Source organism: Pagrus pagrus, assembly GCF_965226575.1.
Source record: "Pagrus pagrus genome assembly, chromosome: 17".
In the NCBI taxonomy this organism is placed as follows: Eukaryota; Metazoa; Chordata; class Actinopteri; order Spariformes; family Sparidae; genus Pagrus; species Pagrus pagrus.
Genome location: NC_140201.1, coordinates 2925682 through 2951491, shown reverse-complemented (window position 1 = coordinate 2951491; position 25810 = coordinate 2925682). Strand labels below are relative to the sequence as shown.

Genomic DNA, 25810 nt, shown 5'->3' with positions numbered 1-25810 from the left:
AACGTTCTCGTGTTTTGACGCCGCCGTCGCCGACCTTCTGCCCAACGGACCACAAACAACTTCTTTTATTACATTTTTTTATTTAGGTCCCAAAAAACCATCATAATAACATTATATCAATAATATTAATACAGAAATTGAAAAAAAAGGAGGAAAAAAAATAAAATAAAATAGCTTTTCTGTCCACAGCCTCAAACTTGGGTTATCGGGGGGGAAAAGGATTCGATCCTCCAGAAAAACTCTGTAAAGTCTGTTTTTAGGGGGGAAAAAGTGAAGTGGGCGTGGCTTCAAGCTGGAGCGCGCTGTCCGTTATTTCTGCTGTGCACCAATCAGGAATGTCGAGGTGAGGCAGGGGGTGGTTTTCGAGGTAAAGAGCAGAGTTTCAGTCTACTGCTGCGACATCTGGAGGAGAACGGAGACGACAACGTTAGAAACACGTTTTTAATGATCATTTATTTATTTATTATTAAACTCTTACATATCGACTGACGATCGATGGCTTCAGCTCCGTACCTGTTGTGTCTGTGCCTGTGTCTGTGTCTCGGGTCCTCGGCTCGCCAGCCGGCTCAGGATGTTCCTCTCAGACATCTGGAGTCGCACGGCAACCGGCGGTATCCGGGCGATGGTTGCCGGGAGGCGGGTGACGTCCGCCTTCATGTCGCTCAGCAGCTCCTCCAACTGCTTCAACACTGAGAGAAGAAGAGGAAACGAGGGATGAGGAACTGAAGTCACAACAGATTTATGGTTGTTTGTTTCAAGCAACATTTTATTTTCTAAAGCGATTTATTTCCTTTCTTCACGTTAGATTTTTACCTCCAGGTTTCATACTCTGATCTCAGTGTGACGACAGATTTCACAACCTAAAGTTCACATTATTTGCGGACGTAATAACATTATTTTAAAGGACAAGCTGAGGTACGTATATATTCTCAACAGAACATAGAAACTAGATGAAAAATTAGTCTTTGAATAATGATTAAAAAGCTGTAATAAACGAGACCAAAACATACAAAAAACTTAATAAGATAGTCGCCGTTTATCAAATTAAAAGCATCTCTAAAAGCTTTCAAAACATCCTGGATGCTAAGATGCTAACAGGAAGTCATAACTTAAACCAGAACCCTGATCACGGCGGCCGACAGCGTGTCCGTGTCTCACCTTTGTGCAGGACGGCGTTGGCCGGTTTGTTCCCGGACATGGACTCCTTGCTGAGGTGCTGGTGGGACTCGGCCAGACACTCCACCTCGCTGAAGCGGGTGTTGAGGGCCATGGAGGGGTGGGAGGGGTCCTCCGACATGTTGAGGTAGGCGGCGCGACGCAGCTGCTCCTCGATCACAAGCGCCTGCTCCAACAGCTGGAGGAGGAGGAGGGAGGAGGGAGAGCGTCAGCGTCAGCGGAAAATCAACTTTATCATCAGCAAACATCCGAGTCCGCACTGGATTCTTGTTTACCAGACGTATAAAAGATAATTGTAAAGTGTCAGTAAGATTTATATTATATTAATCTGAACACTGGAGTCTCCTCGCTGTCTTTGTTCTGTGATTTACAGCTTCATTTATCAAATATCAGAGAAGTTGCACCGGTCAAAGTCCGTCATCCTTCAACATCAGGGATCGACTGATGTGGTTTTCCAGGACCGATACGGACTCAGATTATTAGTAATTAAGGAGACCAATAACTGACATCTGGAGCCGATATACTTTGAATTAAAAATAAAGTTTTGGTTTAGATTTTCATAAGCGCCGATAAACAGAAAACTGCAGAAACTTGGCCCTGATAAAACAGAAAATACAGAATATTGGGCTCAATAAAATGGAAAAATGCAGAATATCAGCCGGACAATCAGCCATAACGAGTCCGTCCCTAGTAAACATGACATCATTAGGTCATTTATCGCCCCTCGTTTAGCAGTTATGACAGGCTGATGTTCTGCAGGAAGGCTGAGAGCCTTAAGAGGAAGTTAATTCATCTTAGATTTTATGTTGTTTCTCCCTGATGTCATCGTCTCCTGCTTGAAGAGGAAACCGATCGCTGTATTTACAGTGGAAGAGCTTCACTTGTAGAGAGGTCAGACAAAATCAATAAGTTTGTGCAAATCTCAAAGAAAACAGAAATATGCGCCGATACAAATGAGTCCCCTGAGAAAAGTCAGAAAAACACAGTTCAACTACAGTCCTGGTGCTAATGAGCCAAGTTATTTTCATTGACGTCTCAAAATGTATCATTAACTCATTAAGTAGACTAAAAGTAGATAAAGTGTTGCACGCTCTGGCTCGCACATTTTTTGAATTATTTAATGATGTCGGGCCCTCAGGGCTTCAGGAAGGTTTCTGATTTTGAATCTGAACAGTTGAAACATCATCAAATCAAACAGAAAACACGGAGCCAGAGGAGCTTGCGGCGTCCATCCGTACCTTGAACCTCCTGGCGAGGAACTTGTTCTTGATCTCCAGGAAGTTCCCTCGGTTCATCTCTCCTTTAAAGGGCTCGTTGAGGATGGCGAACTTCACGTCGTTCTGGATGTCCTGCCAGCGAGCGTAACCGTGTCTGAAGAGAGCGGCGGGTTAAGAGGAACAACTTCTCTGAGCGGACAAAGACTCATCGAAAACACAACGACAATCCTCCGCTTACACCCCTTAATTCTCCTCATGGAGAGCGGTGAGCCAATCACAGGCGGTATAAAAGGATACTGTATGATGCCAGCCAGCAGCCAGTAGTCATGGCGACGGTGCCAGATCTCATTGGTCTTCTTGGTGACGGTGGCGGCGCGCTCCTCGTTCTGCCACAAGGAGTGAAGCTCTGAGGGAGAGAGAAGAGAAACACGTCGATTATTACATGAAAACGACTTTAAACTACCTGTGTGTGTGTGTGTGTGTGTGTGTGTGTGTGTACCTGTGAATCCTCCGTCAGCGATGTTGAACATGAACCTGGTCTTCGCCTTCTTCTTCTCCTCGCTGGCAGCTCCGGCGGCGGCGGCAGCAGCAGGAGGAGCGGCGGTGGCGGCGGTGGCAGGGGCGGCCGACGCTGCGCTCTCTTTGCTGCCGTCTCCGTTCTGCAGTTTGGTCGCCTCCTCCGTCTTCGGCGCCTCCTTCTCCTCCTTCAGATCTGCTGCAGGAGGTGAAAGGAGACACGATTAACAACCAGACGACAGAGTGCGAAGACAAGAGAGAATAAACCTCGTTGTTGAGTTTGGTACCTTTCTTGTCGTCAGCGGGAGGCGTGGTGTCCATCTTTTCTGTCTTTTCTTCTTTCTTTTCTTCTGCTACAAAAAACGAAGGAAACATGAAGAAGAAACATTAAAAGAAAAATAAAGACAGACACAATTTTGAAGATCATAACAGACTCAAAAACATAAATAAATTTAAAAAAAGACAATGTCAGACTTTTAACGGCGACTTTTGCAGATTACAGTCCGACACAAAAGTCCGCTGCAGTCGAGTTTGTGTCAGAGATCAGATCTGACTTCGCAGACTCGTATTAAGTAAGTTTGTAACGTGAGAGACTGAAAACAACTTTAAAGAAATGACGTCAATGTGAGTCATTTCAAAAGTGAAAGTAAAAGATGAAGGTTCAGACGACTGCAGACGTTTGAATCACAGCTTCGGTCTCAGCTTCAGAGCCGATACACCTCCATACAGTGTCGATTACTGTTCTGTTGTGGTTGTGAGCGTTTCTGTTCTGAGTAATTTAAATGTCATCACATCTTCAAAACCTTTATTCTTCTGGTTTTGGTTCTGGTGTTTATATCGTCAGTAGCTTTTCTGAGTAAGTGCCGTGCACCGTGAGGAAGTTGTTAACCTTCGTCTTGTGAAAATAAAAATGGAAAACTACCGACTGAAAACAGGCGATAAAAACAGTTTTAGAGTTTTACCTTTGACTTCAGGGTCTTCAGGTTTGACCTCTGACCCCTCCGTCTTGGCCTCTGCAGGTGACTTGGTCTCCTCTCCTCCCTCGGGACTCTTCTTCTCGCCCTCTGCCTCCTTCTCCTTCTCCTTCTCTCCCTCCTTCTCTTTGACGCTCTCCGTTTCTCCGTTGCTCGGTTTGTCCGTCTCCATCGGCTCCTCCCCGTTCTTCTTGTCTTCCTGCTCCGCCGGTGGACTCTTCTCGTCGTCATCTGGGATGGCGATCACCTGGAGGGCAAAGTCAATTTTTTTAATTAACACGTTCAGAGTCTAAAGATCCTACTTTTATTCACGTCACATGAACACATCGTGTCTTTACCTCGTTGCTGGTCTTTGCTGGCTCTTTGCCGTTCTTCTCCGGCTCGCCCTCCTTCTTCACCTCCTTCTCCGCCTCTTCAGTCTTTGTTGAGTCGTCAACTACAAAGAAACACGTTCATTCATCATGTTGTTTTAATGTGGTTTGTGAAGATCGTCTCGTGCACTGGGACCTGAGCAGTGTGTGTGTGTGTGTGTGTATGTGTGTGTGTGTGTGTGTGTGTTACCTGGAGCGGGTGTGTTGGGCTGTGTGTCGGCGGGCGTGCCGGTGGACGGGGTTTTTCCGGGGGAGTCCGGCTGAGCGGCGGCCTTCTTGCTCTCCTCCAGCTCGGCCATCCAGGGCATCGACCACTGACCGTTCACGTGCTCGAACTCCTGGACCTGGAAAACACGAAGAAGACGCGGTCAGTGAACGCAACACTGCTGTCAGAAAGGGTCAAGACTCTCATAATTCGTCAGGTCTTTTACCGCCATCGCAGCTTTCTTTGTTATTCTACCAACAAAAGTTTGAGTTAAGACAAGTTTGAGTTACCTTCTTGCGAATAAGCGACATGACACCGATACGGGTGAGGACGTGTTGCCGTGACAACCCTTCTCTGGGGACGCCGTCTGCGAAGGTCTCGGCTCCGTCGGCTCCGGGCTCACAGAGGTGACGCATGAACAGCGAGACGTAGGCCCTGAAAGAGAGAGAAGAGTTGATGAAGGACACGCGAGACGAGGAAAAACATACGAGAGGTTCTGAAATAATACAAGAAGAGAATTAAAGGTTTATTTTTATCTAATATCAGTGAAGAAACTCTGATGTCCTGATATTTAAGAAAGTCCAACCACTTGTTTTCAGCGATCGATCGATCATATTTTGTTTCTTACTTGAACTCTTTCTCAGATTTCCCTCGCAGGTCTCGGACCAGCCACTGGGTGGTGAAGGCATCCTGGGGAGGCATCCCATAACGCATCACTGCGTTCAGGAAGGCCTTCCTCTGCCGAGAGTTGAAACCCAACACCTGGGAAACAGCGAGAGTCGGACTTCACAAACAGAAACCAAACAGCACAACACGTCTGACCCATGACAACCCAGTGGATTTTTAAACAAACAGTCCCGGCTGGCGTTGAGCTGCTCACCTCGATGTTGCCTCCCACCCTGGCCAGCAGGGGGGGCAGCGGTTTGTCTTTGTCGTTCCTCAGGCCCTTCCTGTTCGGCCTGCGAGAGTTGGCTGCAGGGAGGAGGACAGATGGTGATTACACAGATAATAAGCGATGCTCTGCAGGGAGGCGAGTGAGCTGCATCAATTATATCTTTATTTCTTGTGTATAAACATGACGAAGCTGCTGCCTCGTCTTTATCTGGACATTTTAGCTCTTGTTCATTGTATTTGCCCTTTTTTCAGATGTTTTATGGTTTCAGAACAAGTGAGGGACAGCTTGAAATCAGCATCGTCTAGTGGTCTATGCGGTGGTTCTTACCTTCTGTTCGCTCATCAAAGTCCTCGTCTCCCTCCTCAGACGCCACAGAGTAATCTGACTGGCCATCAGACTGGTCATCCTGCCAATCAGCTGTAAGAGAAAAAAAAAACCCCGGAAACAAACGATGAATGTCCTCCAGCAGAGAAAGTGTTTACAACACGATGAAGCATAAATTGATCTGCACAAGTCCAACATCCACAAACACCACGAAGAGAGAGAAAATTTCCAAAATTGGACGGCAAATATCACCTCTCCTCGTACCTCTGTCTTCTTGCGAGCCGTCGTTGTAATTGACCTGCTTTCGGATACGTTTGCCTTTGCCGAGGTTGCGAGCGAGATCCTCCTGCTGCTGCTCGTAGTGGTGACGCAGCAGCTTCTCCCAGTAGTCTGGATCCACGCTCTCCTCCTGCTTGATGATCTCCCGCTGAACCTCCTCCTCCTGAGCCGAGGGACAGAAAGAGTCAGAGGGTGAAGAAGATCAGCGTGACGACCGAGACCAGTTGAGTAAGTGAAGCCGAAGCCGTTGCACATCCTCACATAAGGGTTGCAACGTCCTCAAAAGTCTCGTCATAGTTGACAACTAATTAACTGCTGCTGTGCGTAACATCTGGATCCACTCACCTCCTCCTCCTCGTCTTTGACCACATACTGAGCCACCTTGAAGGAGCTCAGGTACTCGTTCATGCTCTGCAGCTCCGTGTCGTCCGTGGCGTCCTGGTTCCTGTCCAGCAGACGGTCGATGGCCTTGTCGTCGTAGTGAATGATGCTGCTGTCCTCCTCCTTGTTCTCACCTGAAAACACACGTCGGTTAACACAAGTCGTTTCTCGGCGTCGTCGTGCAGCCGTGAACAGCATATCGGTGCCGTTTCTTACGTTCTGACATCTCGTCCTTGAAGAGCTGCTCCGTTCCAAACTTGAGGATGTCGTCCAGTTCTTGTTTGGACATGGAGCCCGTCTTGGATCCGAGACCTGGTCGGACCACCAGGTGAGTCAGCATCATCTTTTTCTTGGCAACCTGGACAGAAGAACACAAGAAAAGATATTTATCACAAACTGCTTTCACTTTTTTATCCAAAACTGTTTTTTAAATGTAGCTCCGGGCAGATGTTTGTAGGGTTTTGACCCGGTCGTGCAGTAACATAGGACTTTGTATGAAGCCTGATTGTTCCTCTTTGCTGGTCATAAAAATAGTTGCCAGACTGAAACGTCTTTTAAGCAACACTTGCTCGACAGATACGTGTTGCTCCTGTCCCGCTCACCTGAGTAATCCTCTCCTCCACTGAGGCCTTGGTGACGAAGCGGTAGATCATCACCTTCTTGTTCTGACCGATACGATGAGCTCTGCTGAAGGCCTGGACGCAGAGGAAGAGGAGTCATGAACAGAGGAAATAAGATCTTTACAACATCAGCTGAACTTTTCAACAAGATAAAAAGATGTTTCAAGAACGTTTCACAGTCAAACCAACTGTACGACATCACGTCAGACAACGGCAACTTTCTTGGCTTGAACATGAAGCTTGAGCCTTACGATGCACTTCAATAAAAGCTAGCAGAAACAGAGGTGTCGCAGTAATCCTGCTGTACCTGGATGTCGTTGTGGGGGTTCCAGTCAGAGTCGTAGATGATGACGGTGTCGGCGGTGGCCAGGTTGATACCCAGACCTCCGGCCCTCGTCGACAGCAGGAAAGCAAACTGCTGAGCACCAGGAGCTGAGGGAGAGAAGAGAGGAAAGAACGGTCACTTTACAGAACGTTTGAATCACCAGCTTCCATGAAAGTTTAATGACTGTAAATAGCCATTTAAACACTATTGACTCATCAAGTTTACATTGTGAAATTAAAAGTTGAAGTTGAAAAGAAAGACGTTTGTGCTCTCCGTCTCACCGTTGAAGCGATCGATAGCTTCCTGTCTCATCCCTCCTGTGATGCCTCCGTCAATCCTCTCGTATTTGTAGCCCTCGTTCTCCAGGAAGTCCTCGAGCAAGTCCAACATCTTGGTCATCTGCAGCAAAACACACAGAGGAGACGGTTTGTTAGGAAACACTGAGGTTTCTGGATTTCTCTTGCTGCAGCTCAAACTGGAAACGCTTCAAACTCTTTTGTAAGTTTTCTAGAGTTTGGTCGAATATTTTTTATGAGTCGTCTCTCACCTGAGAGAAGACGAGCACTCTGTGTCCTCCCTCCTTCAGCTTCCTCATCATCTTCTGCAGTAACAGCAGTTTCCCAGCAGCCTTTGTGAGAGCGCTGCCGTCGTACATCCCGTTGGGCATCTTTGGAGCTTCCTGTTTGGGGCGAACAATCAAAAACATTTAGGTTTGTCGACTCTCTTCCTCTGCAGTAATTTAACACTTCCTTTCAAACATTCAATACAATAATTAGAGATCTTCTTTAACACAATTCTTCAGAAGTGCCTTGAAATAAAATCTAAACTAACATTTCACTAAAACAAATGATCTGATGTTCGTGTCTTACAATAGCAGCCGCGGGGAAGAGGTAGGGGTGGTTGCAGCATTTCTTGAGGTCCATGACGACGTTGAGCAGAGACACCTGGTTTCCTCCTCCTTTCGTGTTCAGAGCCTCAAAGTTTTTCGTCAGGATAAATTTGTAGTACTTCCTGCAAAAGGACGACATCACACGTTTACCCTTTTCTTTATCCACCGTACCATTCTCAAACTACACGGTCTTAAACAGGAGGCATCGTCGCCTTCGTTCCCTCCTCCTGACTCACTTCTGCATGGGGCTGAGCTCCACTCTGACGATGAGCTCGGTCTTGGAGGGCATGTGTTTGAAGACGTCGGCCTTCAGCCTCCTGAGCATGTGCGGACCCAGCATGTCGTGCAGCTTCTTGATCTGGTCCTCCTTCGCGATGTCGGCGAACTCCTCCAGGAAGATCTCCAGTTTACTGCGAACAGAAAGGACGACACGACACGGACAGGTGAGTGACTGTCAGGTGGGATCTTCACACTGCTGATTGAAAACCGTGATTTTGTTTTGTTTTACGGTTGCTTCGATTGCTGAAATCATTCTGGGTTTTAAACACAGATGTTCTCCTACCTGAACCTCTCAGGTGTGAGGAAGTTGAGCAGGTGGAAAAGCTCCTCCAGGTTGTTCTGCAGAGGAGTTCCAGTCAGCAGCAGTTTGTGCTGCAGAGGGTAGTTGTTCAATACCCGGAAAAACTACAAACAGGAGAAACAAAGAGAAACATGTCAACAGGAGCTTCAGTTAAACTTTGGTAACAGCTGACTGCAGAGACTTTCAATCCAGACGTGTTATACTTTTTTTACAGCTGATAACTCATGCTGATTCTTGATGAAGTGATCCTGAGTGTGTCTGTACCTTGGACTGGTTGTTCTTCAGTCTGTGGGCCTCGTCCACCACCAGGCAGGCCCAGTCTATGGAGCCCAGGATCGCCATGTCGATGGTGATCAGCTCGTACGAGGTCAGCAGGACGTGGAACTTGATCGACGAATCTTTCTGTTGGATGAAATCAACATAAAAACGAGTTAAAACAAGTTTAAACCCACTTCATTCTGTCGCTCAACTCATCTGGGACGTATTTTTTTTTCTGTCCCGCCTCCTCTCACCTTCATCCTGGACGCCTTCTTCCCTCCTCGGATGGCGTTGTCCTCGAAGGAGAACTCGTTCTCTCTGATGACGGCTCTGCTGTCTTTGTCTCCGACGTACGTCACCACATACATGTCGGGCGCCCACATCTCAAACTCTCTCTCCCAGTTGATGATGGTGGAGAGCGGGGCGCTGACCAGGAACGGCCCCTTGGAGTGGCCCTGAGGGGGGAGACAGGAAGTCAGCTCAACACGTCCTACAGATCAGACAGTTGTTTGACTTGCAACTGGAAGTTTTGCATGGGACGTATTATGCAAGTTAGCATCACTGTCACAAGACAAATTACTCTAAATTGAATTCTTTTGTGAGTTGTGAGTTTCATCTTGCGGCTGACTCAGACCTTCGAGGCACCAAATTATGATCCCAGGAGATTTAAAAGCAATTTCTCCTTGTTTTCAAAACGATGTCAAATTAAATTAGGAGAGCAGAACTTGAACAGTACGAAACATCAGCACCCGTAAAAAAAATCACAATAAGAATTTGCAGTTAAATATTTATGGCTCCAAACAGACTTTAAAGACCAAATCATGTCATAAAGGGTAACTAAGAGGACAAAATGATTTCAGATATTGAAATCCTAAATCATGTTAAACTTCAAGCAAAGCGGTCAAACATTTTCTGGTTCCAGCGTCTTAATGTGAGGATTTACTGCTTTTCTTTCTCATTTCTGACAGTAAATGAAGAGTTTTGGGGGTTTTGGACTGAAGCAATCTGAAGACGTCACTTTGTGGACGATTAATAATGAGAACAATCGCTATATGCAGCCCCGCTAATGAGGATTAATAGCAATTAATCAGACGACTGTCTTTTTGGCAAATTTTGGTCTAGTTTTTGCAAATAAAAGACTGAACTTGTCATCAAACATCCTGCTATAGCTGCTGTCTCATGAACGCCACACCTCCCCCGGCTCTGAGCGTCTCCACATCTAAGAAATGTTTATGTAACAAAACATATCGTTAAGAGGGATCAATTAATACCAGTGGTTTAAAAATAAGTCATCACATTAGGTTTATGAACAGGGACAGAGCTCCTGCTGCTCTGGCAGGAAGTGTATTCTGGCCTCCCGCCTTTAGGTGGCAGCAGCTGCACACACGTCTGGTGTGTGAATGTTTACTGTCTGAGATCGAACTTAATGTCGTCAGATTTCACCTGACTAATACAAAATGGCTGAATGGCTGCCAGCCAATGGGATGACGGCTATCTAAAGACAGTCACAGGCAGGGAGGCTCGGCCAAAACTCATGAAAACAGATCAAATTAATTAGTTGTAAACTAATAATGAAACTAATTTAATAATAATCATGAAGAGGACAAACTTCAAAGTCAAAACAACTTTCTGTGCTGAGCTCCCGTTTCAAACAAACCAGTTCACCACAAAACCAGTGCACACAGTTTCAGTGTGTGTGGCCTCAGAGGGAGCGTAACACACACATCTACACAACAGACACGCAGTCTCTCACAGCACACACCTCTTTATAGAGCGAGTACAGGAAGACGGCGGTCTGCACCGTCTTTCCCAGACCCATCTCGTCGGCCAGGATGGTGTCGGTGCCCTGAGCCCAGGAGAAGCGCAGCCAGTTGAGGCCCTCCAGCTGGTAGGGATGCAGCGTCCCGCCCGTGCTGTCCAGGTACTCCGGCTGACGCTCGAACTTTATCGTCGGCTGGAGGAGAAAAGAGACGGGACAGAAACTGAGTCACATGAAGACGAGTCTCTTGAAGCTTTTATAATTTTAATTGTTATAATAAATGCAGCTTCAAACTGTCACTTTATTTATTTAATGCTCGCTAATTTTGAAGCACAGAGACAAACAAATATGACAACACAATTAAAATATTAGAAGATTTTTCTTCACATGAGTGACTGCGTAGATGAAAACGATGCCCAAAATCAGGCATATTGTCAGTGTTACATTCCATCCTCCATCTTCCTAACCTTGAAAAACACGACTGTTTAAGATTAATTGCTTTCTGAACTTTCAAGACTTTTTTATGAACCCTGAAAAACAGAGAACTCATAAAGATCTTAAAACTAAAACGGACAATTTATTGCACAGTGGCCAATTATATCATTATTCATTCAGCTTTTAATCCAATCAACATCAGCAAGAATGGAAAAGGTCAAAATAAGCAAAACCAGCGAGGGATACTGAAAATATTAGTCTTAAGAGAATATATTGCATATAGTTGAATATACGGTCAGTCGGCTCCTTCTCAGCCACAACTGCACAGAAACGGTCCATAACATCTGAAGTGAGCGTTGTCAAAATGTGTATTTTCACTCATGTGGGCTTGTTTTTAAATTGCATTCCCTCTATTTACGGCTAGAAGTAGGGAGAACCCAAAAATAACAACTGACAGCTAAAATGTCAGAAATCATTGAAAAGGGAAGCTGAATTTCTTTCCTAAAACATTTGAAGGAATCTGCAGATACACAACAACATTATTCGACGCACCAACAAATGATACCACTACTGAAGGAAAGCAGGTCCCACATGCGACACACACTGAACTATTTACATTTTTACAACCTCTCTGGTCGTCTCTTATCTGCTCTCTGTAAACACGCTGCAGTTCAGCGAAGATTTTTCAGTCGTTCAATGTTTCTAAGTTGCACTGAGGAGCACAGAATTCAACATTTCTAACAGGACCTGCTTCCTGCAAACGGTTTATTTTTGGCAACGTTTTAAATTAAACTTGTAGAATAATGTTGTTCATCTCATTAGATCAGTGATGGAGGTGTTTGTCACAAATTATTTGTTCAAGGAGCGTCGAAATGTAAAAAATCTGACTATCATTTCTGTATTTATAGGTTCTGGTGATAAATGGTAACTTTCTTAAAAGAAAACATGTTTGGGGTTCAGAGAGTTTAACGGTCTCAGCTATTAATTATGTGAATGAATATAATCCTATTTTTGCTCAGTAAACAAGTGTAAGAACTGCAAACTGATCCAACAGAAATGTCTCCAGGTTTGGTTTTAAAAGGAAAGTTTCTCCGTCTCCTGAACTTGACTATCGTTCAAACCAGTAATGGTTCAGTTCTGGTCTGAATCCTGAGTTGTGAACAGCTTTTTCCTCAGTAACTCTGTTAATCTTTACTCACGTCGACCACGGGGTTCTCAGGAGGTCTGTCAGGCCGCTTCACTCGTCCTTTCACCTTGATCTTCTTCCCTGGTTTCCCCTCCTCTCCCATCATCAGCTCTCTGAAACAAACACACACAGTCAGTAAAGCAGGAAGTGTTGTGTACGAGTGTGTTTCTGTATCGCGCAGCAGATTAAACGTCTCTATCTCACCTGTGGTTCCAGTACTGCACCTTGAAGACGTCAAACTCCTGAAAGTCCATGTCCTCGGACTCCCAGGTGGCCTGGTCGTACTGCAGCTCTCTCCACTTGATCAGGTAGTGCACGTTGTTCTTCCTGTCCACGCTGAGAAACACAGCAGAGACGGAAACATTCAACGTTTTGCTTGATTTGACTAAAAGATGCTGCTAAACTTAATGTCATGACTAGTTTATATCACTTGATTTCTTAAAGACTCTAATCATTGTTGACAGATATTGAGATTGCAATGCGTCACGATTTTAATGGGAAGGATGGTGTGATTTTTGCGACCGAACAAGCATCTCAGCATCACAGAGCTTCGTTTATCTCCGTATTTTGCGCCACATGTTACTTTTATCAGAAAAAGTGCAGCTCCAGCGAGTTGGATATCACATCCGACCTTGGAGGGATTTCAACTTCAGAGTGCTTGTAGATTCTTACAAAAAGGGAAAGGCCAAACTCAAGAGACCATCCTCGTTAAATAAAGGTTGAATAAATAATGCAATTAAAGAAATTTTATATAATTAGATTAGATTATTACATATAATTAGATTGAGTGGTGCATCTTCTCAAGGGAACAACTTACAAGCAAGAGAGACTTTCAATATTATGAATAGAAGTAACGAAGAGGAGACGTTTTATTCTGATAAACTTCCTATGCTGTGACCTGAATATATATACACTTCATATAAATGCAGCGATGTCTTTTTAAAGAATGTATCGTTAATTAAAAAACTTTGCTTCTTCTAACAGGTAAAGTTGGAGCATTTAAACTTATTTGTAAGGTGTGTGTGTGTGTGTGTGCCGACCTGTGGTTGAGGATGCGGTGGATCATCAGCCACTCCATCTTGATTCCAAAGCGGAGGTATTGCTCCTCCAGCTGTGCGTACATGGGGTCCTTGTTCTTCCTCTTGACGCTCTTGTCCTCCTCTCCCTCGCCGAAGTCGATGGGCGGCGGGTCGTCCATGTCGTTCTTCCTCTGGTAGTTTCTGAACATCACCTGACAGTGGAGCTCGAGCTGGATGGATGAAAAGAGGAAGATGTTAAAGGAGAATGTCGACTTATGAAGTAAAACCGTTTATTTGTCATTTCTCTGTGTACTCCACACACACCTGGAGCTCTGTGACCCAGGAGCAGTGCCAGTACGACATGTTGGACCACTTGACAAAGAACTCCCTCTCCGGCCGCCCTGCCAGCGGGGCGGGATCGGGGGCGTCGGCTGCAAGGTCTGGAGGGCGAGGGACAGGTGTGGGAGCAGGAGCATCGCCCCACCGCCATGTCAGGATCTTCTGGACCTTCCCCTTCATGGAGGGACACTGCAGGAGAACAACAGAAATATTAGAACAACGTTTTTCTCTTTCATCTCATCCCTTCTAAAAAAACACTTCCAGCTCACCGTGCAGCGGGGGCAGATCCACTCTCCGTTGGGGATCTCAGGTAGCGGCGGGTTGAGGCAGTGGATGTGGTAGGACGAGGGGCACGAGTCACAGCAGAGGAGCTCTCCTCCGTCTTTACACACCCTGCAGAACTCCATGTGGTGGTCGTCCTCCTCCATCTCTCCGGTCTCGCCGTTGTCCTCCTCGGCCTCTGAGCCCTCCTCCCTGGCTTCCCACTGGATGCCCTCCTTCTCCTGGAACCAGGAGGAAAAATTCAGGGTTTATACGTCCACTGTTGCTCCTGCTCAACTAAACTGACCTGCGTTTAACAGGAACAGGATTAAGAGTGTTATAATTTAAGATTATGTGCGTGTTGCTTACACAGTGCGGGCAGCTCCAGGTGCCCTCGGGGGCCTTCTCCATGTCGGGGTCCAGGCAGACCATGTGGTACGCTCTGGGACAGGTGTCACACAGGATGATCTCTCCACCCTGCTGACAAACCTCACAGTAGTCCTGGTGGTCCGTCTCATAGCCGTCCCCCTCCTCTGCTTCTGGTTGCAACAGAAAACACTTTGACCAAAACGCCTCCTGACATTTTCACATTAAACTGGAACACAGGATGTGCGATACGTGCTCAGATCCAGGCTCGGCATTTATGACATTCTGCTGCTGCGTGTTTATGTTGTTTTGTCGGAGGAAAACCCACTCGCTGACTCATTTTTTCCCCTCAACAACAGCAACACCAACAGCTTCAGCGGGAGGCTTTCACAGGGAAAATATAAATATTAGTTTTGGCGGGTGAAACTGATCTTTACTACTAATTTCTCAATATTTCCTAAGAGTTTTACATTTTTTCAGCAAAGTCTTAGCATTTCTCAAGAATGGGTTCGGCTTTTTGGAAACAAACGAAATGTGTCTCGGCTGGTTTCAGGAGCTAAATGTTCAGCAGCTAACCTGAACCTTTCACCTCAGATCCTCAGAGAAGAAACAAAACATCACGACAGTTAAAGGGACGCTGAATCAGCTGCGTATCGGCTCCATGTGGACTTAACGGCCTCTTCCAGTTGCCGATTTAAATTCACCGGTGACGCATCTGAGCAGCACTTCGGTCTTGTGACAGCAGCTCCAGGGGATGCGTCAGTCAGCAACGACCAAGATGTCGTCCTTCTAAATATACCCAACTGTGCTGACTCAGTCGCAGTGACTAATGTGTGTGTGTTTGTATGTGTGTGCATACACCTCCTCATGTTGTTGTTCGTTCTTAAGACGTTTAAGGCTTCACCCTGCATGCAGTTATTACCGTTCACCACTGTTTGCTTAACCTACAATCTGCAGGCTTTATCTGAGGCCGTTCACAGAGCATGTAGAGCTCTGACTCAGTGATCGGTTCAACTCCCGGAGTTTACACAACAGCTACTGTGAATTCAAGTGAAGGAATTAAACAAGGAGAACAGAAGTAAAATTGACTTTTAGAGGCTAAAACGGTGTCAGACGTACCTTTCTTTTTCTTGGGTTTGCTCTTGGACGGCTTCTTTTTGCTGCGGCTGCTGCGGCTGTTGGATCCCTCTGAGACTGAGACGCTGTTCATGCTGCCATCCTCGAAATCACTGTCCACTTCAGGCTCATCCTCCTCGCTCTGTGCAACATGAGAGACAAACTCATTATATAAAAACTCAGCTGTATGTAGACACACGAGCAATGCGTGCACGAGAAGAAAACGGACAGGAAAGACGGATCGTACCGATGAACGTTTCCGCTTGCTGTTGAAGCCTCCCAGTTTGATTTTAAGAGGAGCCACTTTCTTGGTCTTGGCGTTATTCTTCTTCTCTTGTGGTTTAGGTGTGGTCTTTGACTTCTTGCGGGCGTTGGGACCTGCCAACACATTAAAGAAAGGTGGGAGTTAGTCACGCACAGAGCCGAGGAGAAACAGAACAAAGAGCTGCCTTAAAAACACAAACTAGGTGACTAACGAAACAATGGATACAAGGGACGGGGCTAAAACCAACACGTCTTTGACTGAAACTTATTTTCCAGATCAATCACATCGTTTATTGTTGATGTCAGAAAATCCGAGATGACGTCCTCAAATATCCTTTTTGTTCTCAATCATTACAATCCTTTTATCCTTCCAGTTGAACTATGAGTGACGTCTCCTCCTCACTGTACCTTTGCCTTCCTTTGTCTTGGCCTTGCGTAGCGGCGGTGCAGGGGGCTGCTGAGGCTCTGCTGGGGGCGCCGGCGCTGCAGCAGCCGGGGCGACCTCCGCCACCATGTTGTCGACGGCGGCCGGTACATTTGCGGTTGCCAGCGCTGCGTTGGCAGCAGCGGCTCCTCGCAGGGGGTTGTTGGTGCTGAACTCACGCCACTTGGCGCCCAGAACCATCATCATCTTGGACACGGCGATCTTGGGGTTCTTGGCTGCGATGAGGGGCCTGGAGGGAAGGAAGTCAAATTCAAATATGGTCCGAGTCAAGTTTTCAACATGTCTTTTGTTCTGCATGAATCAAACTGGGTTGCAATGAATCTTTGATTTGACTCATTCAGTAGAAGTACCTACAAATTGTGCTAACTTATATTCATCTGTGGCGACTTTAAATTTTGACATCAATAGTTTTATTTTTATATTTCTATTGCAAATCTGTTTGTGTATCTACCTGACGAACTGGCTGAAGGCCTTGTAGTTGGTCAGAGAGCGGTAGTCTTCCTCGGTGAAGACGTGGTCGATATCCTCCATGCCCCAGTCATCGAGCAGCTGGGACGACGACTTGGGCTCCTACAGGAAACAAACAACAACAACAACAACCTTCATTAATATCAGAGCGACAAAAATGTATAACAATGTCAAAAAAAGACTAACGGGTAGGGGTTGATACATCAATTCAATGACCAACAGTGCATCTCACTCAGCAGTCTGATAACTTTTTTTCTCGCTACGGCAAAATTAGCTGCTCTGTTTCAACAAGGTTAGGCTGAAAAAAGCTACATGCAGGCTGAAACTAACCTGAGGTGCTGGCAGGAGATGCAGCCATTTGGACCAACAGTGAGTCAGAAAAAGTATAAGTGATGGATTTAATTTGTGAAGTAGAGGAAAAGTCTGCTAGCTGCCAGGCTAATTTATGCAATGTAAAATGCCATCATTTGTTTCCCTGTATTTTTGTGTTGTTTTCTTCTAAATGGCCAGAAGCAGAATAGAGAGGGTGGTAAAAATCGGCATTTCAATCGCAGGTCCCTGATCTGAATCGAAAACGTATCATGGCAGCGTTTGTGACATCATATATTGCATCGTTGTGCAAAGAATCAACATGATATTGTAATCAAACTTTTGATTTACACCCCTCCTAAAAATTAATTAATTTAGATTGTCTAATGGCACAGAAAGACGTCTCACAAACTGGCAGCTAAAACAACTGTGAAACCAGGAAGACTCGCTGCTCATCTTAAGAAAACTTAAAGATTTAAGAAGGTGCCAGTCATTGGAAAGTTAATAATACACACCGCAAAGATAGTCCGATCTAACTGAGTCGATCGATCTAAGAGTCACGAGTAAAAACTTTACATATCAGACAGCAGCTGGAAGATCCAGTCGACGTCTTTAGAGAAAAAATGAACAACTTTCAGTGTCAGGATGTGAACGCTGCATCGTCTGATGTCTCACAGCCACTTAAGTTAAGACTCATCAATACTAATCTGATCGACTTATGAGATAACCAGAATGTGGAGGAGAACCTGGTTTACAGACGAGCGAGCCCCGACATGTGTAAAGCTGCTCTGCTCATAATTCAATATGTGCTAATGAGACGAGACAACTCAACATTATTATTCACAACAAACTTCTGTGATGTAAGAAGCTCGTGCAGGATGATTACAGCCGATCACACTCTGACTGAGTGACAAACATGCGAGAACAACTGTGAGCTTTTTGTTTTTGTAAGAGTTTTCAAAAAGCTCCTGCTGCTGCGTCCTTGTACATCACAAAAGCCAAACCTTCAACCTCTCACAAAGACATTGTTCCCCCTCCCCGCACGTCAGCAGCAGCCATTACTTTACCCACAATAAACTGAATTATTGTGCCGCAGGTGCTGACGTTATCTGTCCTAAACGCGACATCTTCATTTGGAGTTGATGGTGATTTTTGTTAATTCAGAAATGATGATGACATTTGCGCGGTCATGAGGTTTAAGTGGCCGGTGAAGAGGATCTGAAATTAGCAAACGGATGCTGAAAAAAATAAGTCCATTAGGATTTACCTGCCTGACTGACCACTTACTTTTTATAAGATAATTGCACTGAATGGTTTTGGTTAGTTTGTGAGTGCATTAACCACCAGATGAGATTGTGGTAAGAGATTTAAGTCATTTGTCAAGTTCAGCTTCATGTGATTGTTGATTGAAAGTTTTGACGTCACTTTTCGTCAGTGAAAACATGTAAACATCCTGTCAGGCTACAGGAAACTGACAGAAGTGTCAAATGTGTTGTTCAATAGAGTGAATGATGAATTAAAATAATATAGATATGTATATATTAATAAAACACATTAGATGGAGGCTTAAAAAGTTTTCTAAACTCTGTCCAAGCTGTCAAACTTTCATTTCTGATATGAGTAAAGGCTTAAACTTGGGCTGCAACTAACGATTATTATAATTAATGATGCATCTTTATAGATTTATATGAGAACATGGTTAAAAGTCACAATGTTTAATGATCATTATTCTCTCCAGATGTTTGTTTTGTACGACTAATAGTTAAAAACCAAAACATTCAGGGGACCATCACAGAAAGACAAAGAAGAGCAGCAAAACCACAAAATATAAAAAGGCATGTTTGCTAGAAAAATGATTTTAACAATTAAATTAATTGTCAAATTGGATACTTTGGAGCTGTAATGATTAGTCGTTTAGCTGATTAGTGGATTGAAAGAAATTAGCAGCCAATTTTTTGGATAATTGACGAATCGTTGAAGTAATTTTCAAGCAAAAATATGAAAGATTTGCTGGTTTGATGGTAAATTAAGAGTCTTTGGGTTTTGGACTGTTGGTTGGACAAAAGAAGCGACCTGAAGGCATCACGTTGGGTTCAGGGAAACTGTGATGAGAATCTAGAATTTTGTTTTTAATGTTTTAGACAAATCAAAAAATAATTTGCAGATGAATCAATAATGAAAATAATCTTGGCTAGATGCCTGCCATTGTGATTATTTTATCAATCGTTAAACTAAAGTAATAATTTTAGTTTGGCACCAAACAGACTTCAGAGCGGTTTCCTTCTATAAACTGCTGATTTCCCTGAAAATGATTTACTAAAACCAATTTCTTGCTGATTGAAGTTTAATCCCTCAAGTTTAAAAAAAGGCCCTGAGCAGGTGAGCAGTAATTTCAGCCAGGTAAACTACACCTTCCTCTTCCAGCCTTGAACCAAAAAACGCTTCCCATCTCGTCGTCTTCCACAACGCGCTGCAGAAAAGGATTGAGGGCGGCGCAGCCGATGAATTAAAATGTGTTTATCTAACCAAAAAGAAAAAAGGGTCAAGAGCGCAGTGCAGAGCGGCGCTAGGCGGGGTTACCATGGTAACAGCATATATGCCTTACACACCCCCGTCCCAGACACACACACACACACACACACTTACACATCCCAACACCACCCCTTGCATAAGTGTCATTAACTACAAGGCCCCCTATTGGCCGCCGGATTGTGAGTCCACCAGGCGCAGCTCTTTGTTTAAGCACCTCTCGTATCACATAGACTCCATTACAGGTACACAGTCAATATGTGCTCGTCACGGAGCAAACAAAGGCTGCTACCAAAGTTATGTCCCAAAAAAAATAAAGGAATTAACAGGACAACAAAGATGCTGAACATTTTAGCCCGCCAAAGGTCGCAGTTTTAGTTCAATACCGCAGTTAAATGTTGTTTCTGCACACTTTAAAAAAGGGGTCATCACGGTGGTTTGGCACATTAACTACATCTTACATATACTTTACATAACAGCTAATTATTCTTATTCTTTAAATCTGAATGCACTTTTTTACCTGTACATTTCATTTCTGTGTGTCGTGAAAATCTTCTTACACAAGAGGTGTAATCAGCAGTTTTCCTTGATTATTTAATGTGGTGCAGACTTTTCAATTCAGCCACATTTACACTGACGTAAATTAATGCAAGTTTAAGAGTCTGCAGATTTGACTTTGGGTGATGAACAGGGACAAATGGCTACATGGGAACGATACTGAAGGACAGCTAAAATCTCGTATAGCTTTGAAAATTGGCAGGGTTCAACATTAAGGATCGTCCTGGGCAAGTAAAGGGCCACGTACGGCTAGTTAATCTAGTGACTCCAATAATTAAACACATTGCGTTTTCCAGAGAGAGATGAAGGAAGCAGCTCTGAGTGAGCATCTCGCTTCCTTTACATCTGTTGAGTGCGGCACCTGCACAGCGCACATGGAGAAAATGGCAGCAGGTATAGAAGTTTATGAGCTGAATACCAGTAAACGTTTCAATTATCCTGGGAACAGGTTTTGCTGGATGGTGTTTGAGGATATGGGCGAAACTCAAAGTATTTATTGTGCGGTTTGCCGCAAGTTTTAGAGCAAGGCGTCGACATAATTAACCAAACAACTCTTATTAGGGACAATTAAAAGTGTACTGAGGGCAGGTTTCTGACACAAACATCACTGCTGAACCCTGAATGGTCAACAAAAACATTCAGTGTGCATAACGTGTCCTGTGCACACTTGTCAGACTGGTATCTGAGATCATTTCCACACACAGAATCAAAGTTGAGCAGATTCAGTGTGCACGAGGGGAATCCCTTTTTTCACCCCACAATCTGAAATTAATCTTCCTCCTCCTCACTCCTCATGTCCTAAAGCTCTCCTTTCAGCTTCTGCTCCAGTTTTCTGAGGTTCACAGACTTTTCTGGCCAATGAAAAGGAATAAAACATCACAGATCCGTCCCTCAAACACCCTCCCCGGTTTTCCTCACCGAGCCATCGTCATCATCGTCGTCCTCATCTTCCTCGGGCTCCGGTTCCTTCTTCCTGGAGGTGCTCCTTTCGGCGCCGGCGCTGCTCCTCTTCTTTTCTTTGCCGCTGCTCCCTCTCTTCTTCTTTTTGCGTCCTGGAGTGTAGTCGCTGCCCTCGCTGTCGGAGCGCTGGGCAGGGCCGCCGTCCTCGGCCTCCTCCACCGGGCCCATGTCCATGGGCTCCGGGGAGCTGATGGGAAGCTCCTGGGACAAGGAGAGCAAAGACATGTCAGCAGAAGAAGCTTTGACCTAAAACAGGTTTGAAATGCCAAACATGTTCTGCAAAACAAGCAAGCAAGTAAAAAGTTTTGTCTATTAACTATTAGCAGACGGGGTCAGGCCATCTATTACAATCATAACTACTCCCCAGCAAATTTGACCTTATCAGCTGTTTTGCCTGCATGAGAAGATTATCAAGCCTGCAGACGATCATGCTTCTCACTGAGTGTGAAGCTTCATGAGTCGTGTCTGCGTTTAAGTTGTTTTGTTCAAAGTTTTTTCTTTTTGATATTTATTCTACAGTTAAGTGACCACACACACACACATCTGCATCCTCACCTCTCTGCGTGACCGCCTCTTGCTGCCTTTGCTCTCTTTGCTCTTCTTGGCCTTCTTCTTCTTCTTCACCTTGGGAGTCTCGGTCTCCGAGAGCTCCTCTTCCTCATCGTCTACAATCATCGGGACCAGCGGAGACATTTCAGGGTTCAGATACACAGAGGAGAGACTGAATGTGCAAGTGTGATAACAATGCTGAACAAAGAGTTGTGACCGTAGCGCGTACATCAGCAGACACTTGCATATCGGGCTGTAACCAAAACACGAGCGACACGGCGGTGAATTCTGAACGTGGCTTAGTTTGGTTACTTAATCCGTCGATGCAGCAGGTGAATAACCGAGTCACTGAGCAGCTTCTCTTGTGGATTTTAAAAAGTTTAAGACCGAACTGTTTACCACGGCTTTCAATGAGTTTTCTCTCATGTCAAATGTATTTGTTAGTTTGTCTTGTTGTGCTTTATTCTTTTCATCTCTCTTCATTAGAGTTATTGTTTTATTCTTTTTGTATTTCTGTGCCTTCTTTTGTTATTTTCATCATCTCCTCCCTGTGCTTTCATCTGTGTAATCTGTATGACACTTTGGGTATGAAATGTGCTATACAACTAAATCTGCCTTGCCTTTTGCTTATCTATATTTTGGGTGAAGTACTGCAAAATTCAACATATTCCGTGATGTTATGGCTCAATCAGGAGGATTTTCCATTTAAAACTGCTTTTCACAGACTGTCTTCACTCTTTAAATCATCACTGAATATGTGAGATATTGATTAATGGGGCTAATGTTTTAATTATCAGTATCAGGAGGCCAAATTTCCAACAAACTACTTTTTGGTTTCCAAAGGAAAGAAGAAGTTCTTACTGGAGCAGGATAATTACACCGCTGTGAGGCTGCAACCACATCCACCTTGTGCCAAATGATATGAAAGTGGTCTGTGATTAAAGGAGGGCCTGAGAACCAGGACTAGTAGAGGACAAGCTAGTGGTCTGGGCTCCTAACCCATTTAACAAGTTGCCCCTAGGGGGGTGATTCGAATCAGTTTTGCTCTAGTGGTTAAAACTGTCGTTTACAGCTGATTAGTCATTATGATTTACTACACAGTGCTGCAGGCCCTCTGACGGAGGGGAGCACGGTCCAGTGTTGCATCAGTGGCTCGGCACTCAGAGCCTATTAATGTAATTGACTATGGTAAAAAGTAAATGGCAAGCTGCCAGGAAGATGCACCTGGTAAGGAAGACGCTTTAATGTGATGAGATTTTAGGTCATCTAAAGGAGACCGAGCTGTGCGTCTGCGGGTGGGAGGGTGGCTGCACAGCTGTAAATTCAAGCAGGTTAAAAAAAAAATCATCTTTTAACGCAGTACGACAACGTTTCTGACGTGATGACGATTCTGTAGTTTCCCAAAAGCCTCTTAACGGCTAAAATGATCTTCGTCCATAAACTTAGAGCAGCTGTAGGATCATTTTAGCCAAAGTGAAACTGTGAGATGAGTTTCTAGAGACTTGACACTTCATTCAAGTCTCCGAACATTAACAGCTAAGAGAGTGACAGACACTATTAACAACACTACTAAAGGAAAACACTGTGTCATCTTAACGTCAGCCGCACAGAGAAGACTTGCAATTAGAGCTGAAACAATTAAATTTAAGGCAACAGAAAATTAATCTGTGATTGTTCATATTATGTATAATGATTTAGGTTATAGGCAATAGCAATCATGTCCTGGTTTTAGCTTCTCCAATGAGAGATGTTGACACTTTCCCCAGTTTAAGTACGACTCAGGATTAGTCAGGGTTATTGGGACAGGGGTCAAATGAAAGTCAGGGAGCAGAAATATTCACGAAACGCAAAATAACTATTCAGATATGTCACAGAATAAACAATGAAGTAAAACACCAAAATATCCCTCACTAATTTTGAGTAGTTTAATATTCCTAATATAATTTCCTTGTATCAGACAGTCGATGGGTGATATTAGTGAACTGTGATTGTGTTGTTCTGTTCACAAGACATTTATCTGTCTGTCCTGGGAGAGGACGCCTCCTCTGTGGCTCCTCCTGAGGTTTCTTACATCTGTTTTACCTGTTAAAAGGTATTTTTCTTCCAGTATGTTAAGTTTTTCTCACTCGAATCGAAGGTCTAATAACAGAGGATGTCGCTTAGTGTTCAGATTTTAAAGCCGACTGAGGCGATGTGATTGTGATTTTGGGGCTGAATGAATAAAACCGACTTGATTTTGGCTTTTGTATTGTTGGTTTGGACAAAACAAAACACCTGAAGATGTCTCGCAAGGACTCTAATCATTAATTTCTGACAACTTATGCAGTAAATAATTAACCAATTATGAAATATAATCATTAACTGCAGCTCAAACCAAGTTCACAAGCATTTCTGGAGTCTGATATCATAACAGGACAGAAAACAAACATGAAATATAATGTCATGGCTACCAAATCCAATTAAAGTGCCTGTTCAGGGGAACAATAACCTGCATTCATATCCAGAAATGTTCACCATTTTCTACACTTTTCGGTATTTTTCTGCTCCTGTTCGCACAGCGGTTTGTTTACACAGCATCGCCTGTCAGATTGAGACGAACTGGGCTCTTTTTAATGGATAAAAAGCCGGTTCTGGTCGGGTTTTAGCCCTCGCAGCTAACTTGTAGGACTATTTGTTCTCAATGGTTCCAACGTGTGCGACGCGCGTGCTCGTCGGAATCATACAAACTGTAAACAATGCGTTGTTCGGTCCGCGCGAGCCCGAGCGATCAATAAGCTCGATTAACTGATCGGATAAAACGCATAGGTGAGATGTGTGGACGTATTTCAGCTGTACGCTATTATTTGCACTTTTTCTTCCCCCCCCCCACACTCAAACCGAAGGCGCCGGCCATGAGGAGGGGAGAGCCGCCGAGCGTCATCCGCCAGCTTCCAAGCTAACTGGCTGCCTCCATCTTGTCATCGACACGTAAAAAGATACCGGTAGCTGGCTAGCGTTAGGCCCCGGGAACATGCCGGTCAGTCGGCGTGACTTCGCCACAATGCATCCATCGGCCACACCGCTTCTTGGTTGTGGTTTAGGTAAAAGTGGGTGTTTTTTTTTGTTTTTGTTTTAAATAGATACTGAACAGCAGTGCAGCCGCGAGAAGTGTTTGCTAATGTTGCCGCTAACATTAGCTACCCGGTAGTTAGCAGCATTGACTTAGCGGGCGCTTTGCTAACGAAACATGATTGATATGAATGTCAAAAAAACATCTGCTCATGCTAGCCTACGAGCGGCGTGAACATTAGCCATTTCAGCTAACAAATGAGCCTTGTCTTACCGTGCATCAACCGGTCGTCCGCGGCTCCATAATCGTCTCTGTCATCCTCGCTTCCAGACATAGCGGACAAGCAGAAAACTTTCTATTTAGTTAGCTAACAGTTTAGCTAACTAAATAAAGTTATTTGTTTGTGGGATAATCCAGAGTTCTGACCCAGTCTTGAGTCGGTCCAAGTCGTGGTGTGTGTTGTGTAATTAGGAGAGGGGCAGCCGGCCAGGTTTCGACAAGGGAAATAAGAACAAAAAAAAAAAGAAAACGGAAGTGAATATTTAGCAGCAAAGAGCATTCAAAACACAGCACCCGGTAAAACACCGAGCGACCTAAACACTCACCGCATGGACGATGAATCTTAACTTTATCTGCCTATTAAGTTGGACGGCTCACAAAGATTAGCACCCTACACTCACTCCATCTCTGCGTTCAGCTGACATGCCATCTTGCCACTATCGTTAGTTTCCGTGCCATTAGCATGCGTGCTAGCCGAGCTTGACCGGCGGCCAGGTTCAGATTGGAGCCGCTCACACAAACACACATATCTGGCGTTAATCACGAAATATCTGCGCTAACAACCCGGCATCCGAGGCCATCTGCCCCCCGCCCCGACCACCTCGAGTACATTTAACAAACAATGAAAGCCTCCACAAGAAAAAAAAGAAAAGAAAAGAAACTGAGGATACTCACAACTTGAGATTCACCCAAAAAAAAAAAAAACCCCAAACAAAAAAAAAAAAAAAAACAGTAACTCCAGGCTCACTTTGTCTATCAATCAATACTTGGAAGCTGTTTGTGTTTAAGCTAACGGTATACATACAATTTAAATATATTTCCGTGTTTTTGTGGCAGCGTGTGCGCACGACGCCGTCTCCTCTTTCTCTCCCTCGCACACTACACACACCCCGCGCGCGCGCACACACA

General features: G+C 44.6%; 1 protein-coding gene across 5 annotated transcripts; it reads right to left on the bottom strand.

Annotated features, from left to right (window-relative positions):
- Positions 1-60: 60 nt before the first annotated feature.
- On the bottom strand, positions 61-25810 carry chd4a (chromodomain helicase DNA binding protein 4a). Of its 5 annotated transcripts, none has more exons than XM_084380001.1 (41): positions 25577-25810; positions 24896-25053; positions 21580-21689; positions 20983-21225; positions 16652-16770; positions 16164-16429; positions 15739-15869; positions 15495-15633; positions 14379-14548; positions 14018-14251; positions 13734-13937; positions 13431-13639; positions 12595-12726; positions 12404-12503; positions 10773-10964; positions 9265-9465; positions 9017-9154; positions 8735-8856; positions 8409-8582; positions 8153-8294; positions 7831-7962; positions 7565-7682; positions 7266-7390; positions 6941-7033; positions 6555-6696; positions 6303-6472; positions 5931-6120; positions 5682-5771; positions 5340-5431; positions 5088-5221; positions 4750-4894; positions 4445-4598; positions 4222-4319; positions 3872-4130; positions 3197-3262; positions 2893-3105; positions 2691-2799; positions 2415-2547; positions 1159-1354; positions 514-689; positions 61-402 (listed from the first exon to the last, which is right to left on the bottom strand). In XM_084380001.1, exons 2-41 carry the CDS (start codon positions 24954-24956, stop codon positions 388-390), a joined length of 5937 nt encoding a protein of 1978 aa, XP_084236127.1. In that variant the 5' UTR covers positions 24957-25053; positions 25577-25810; the 3' UTR covers positions 61-387. The 5 variants fall into 5 exon arrangements, with proteins under 5 accessions (XP_084236127.1, XP_084236126.1, XP_084236123.1 ...); XM_084380000.1 differs by having other exon boundaries at positions 5943-6120; XM_084379997.1 differs by having other exon boundaries at positions 2893-3108; positions 25577-25807.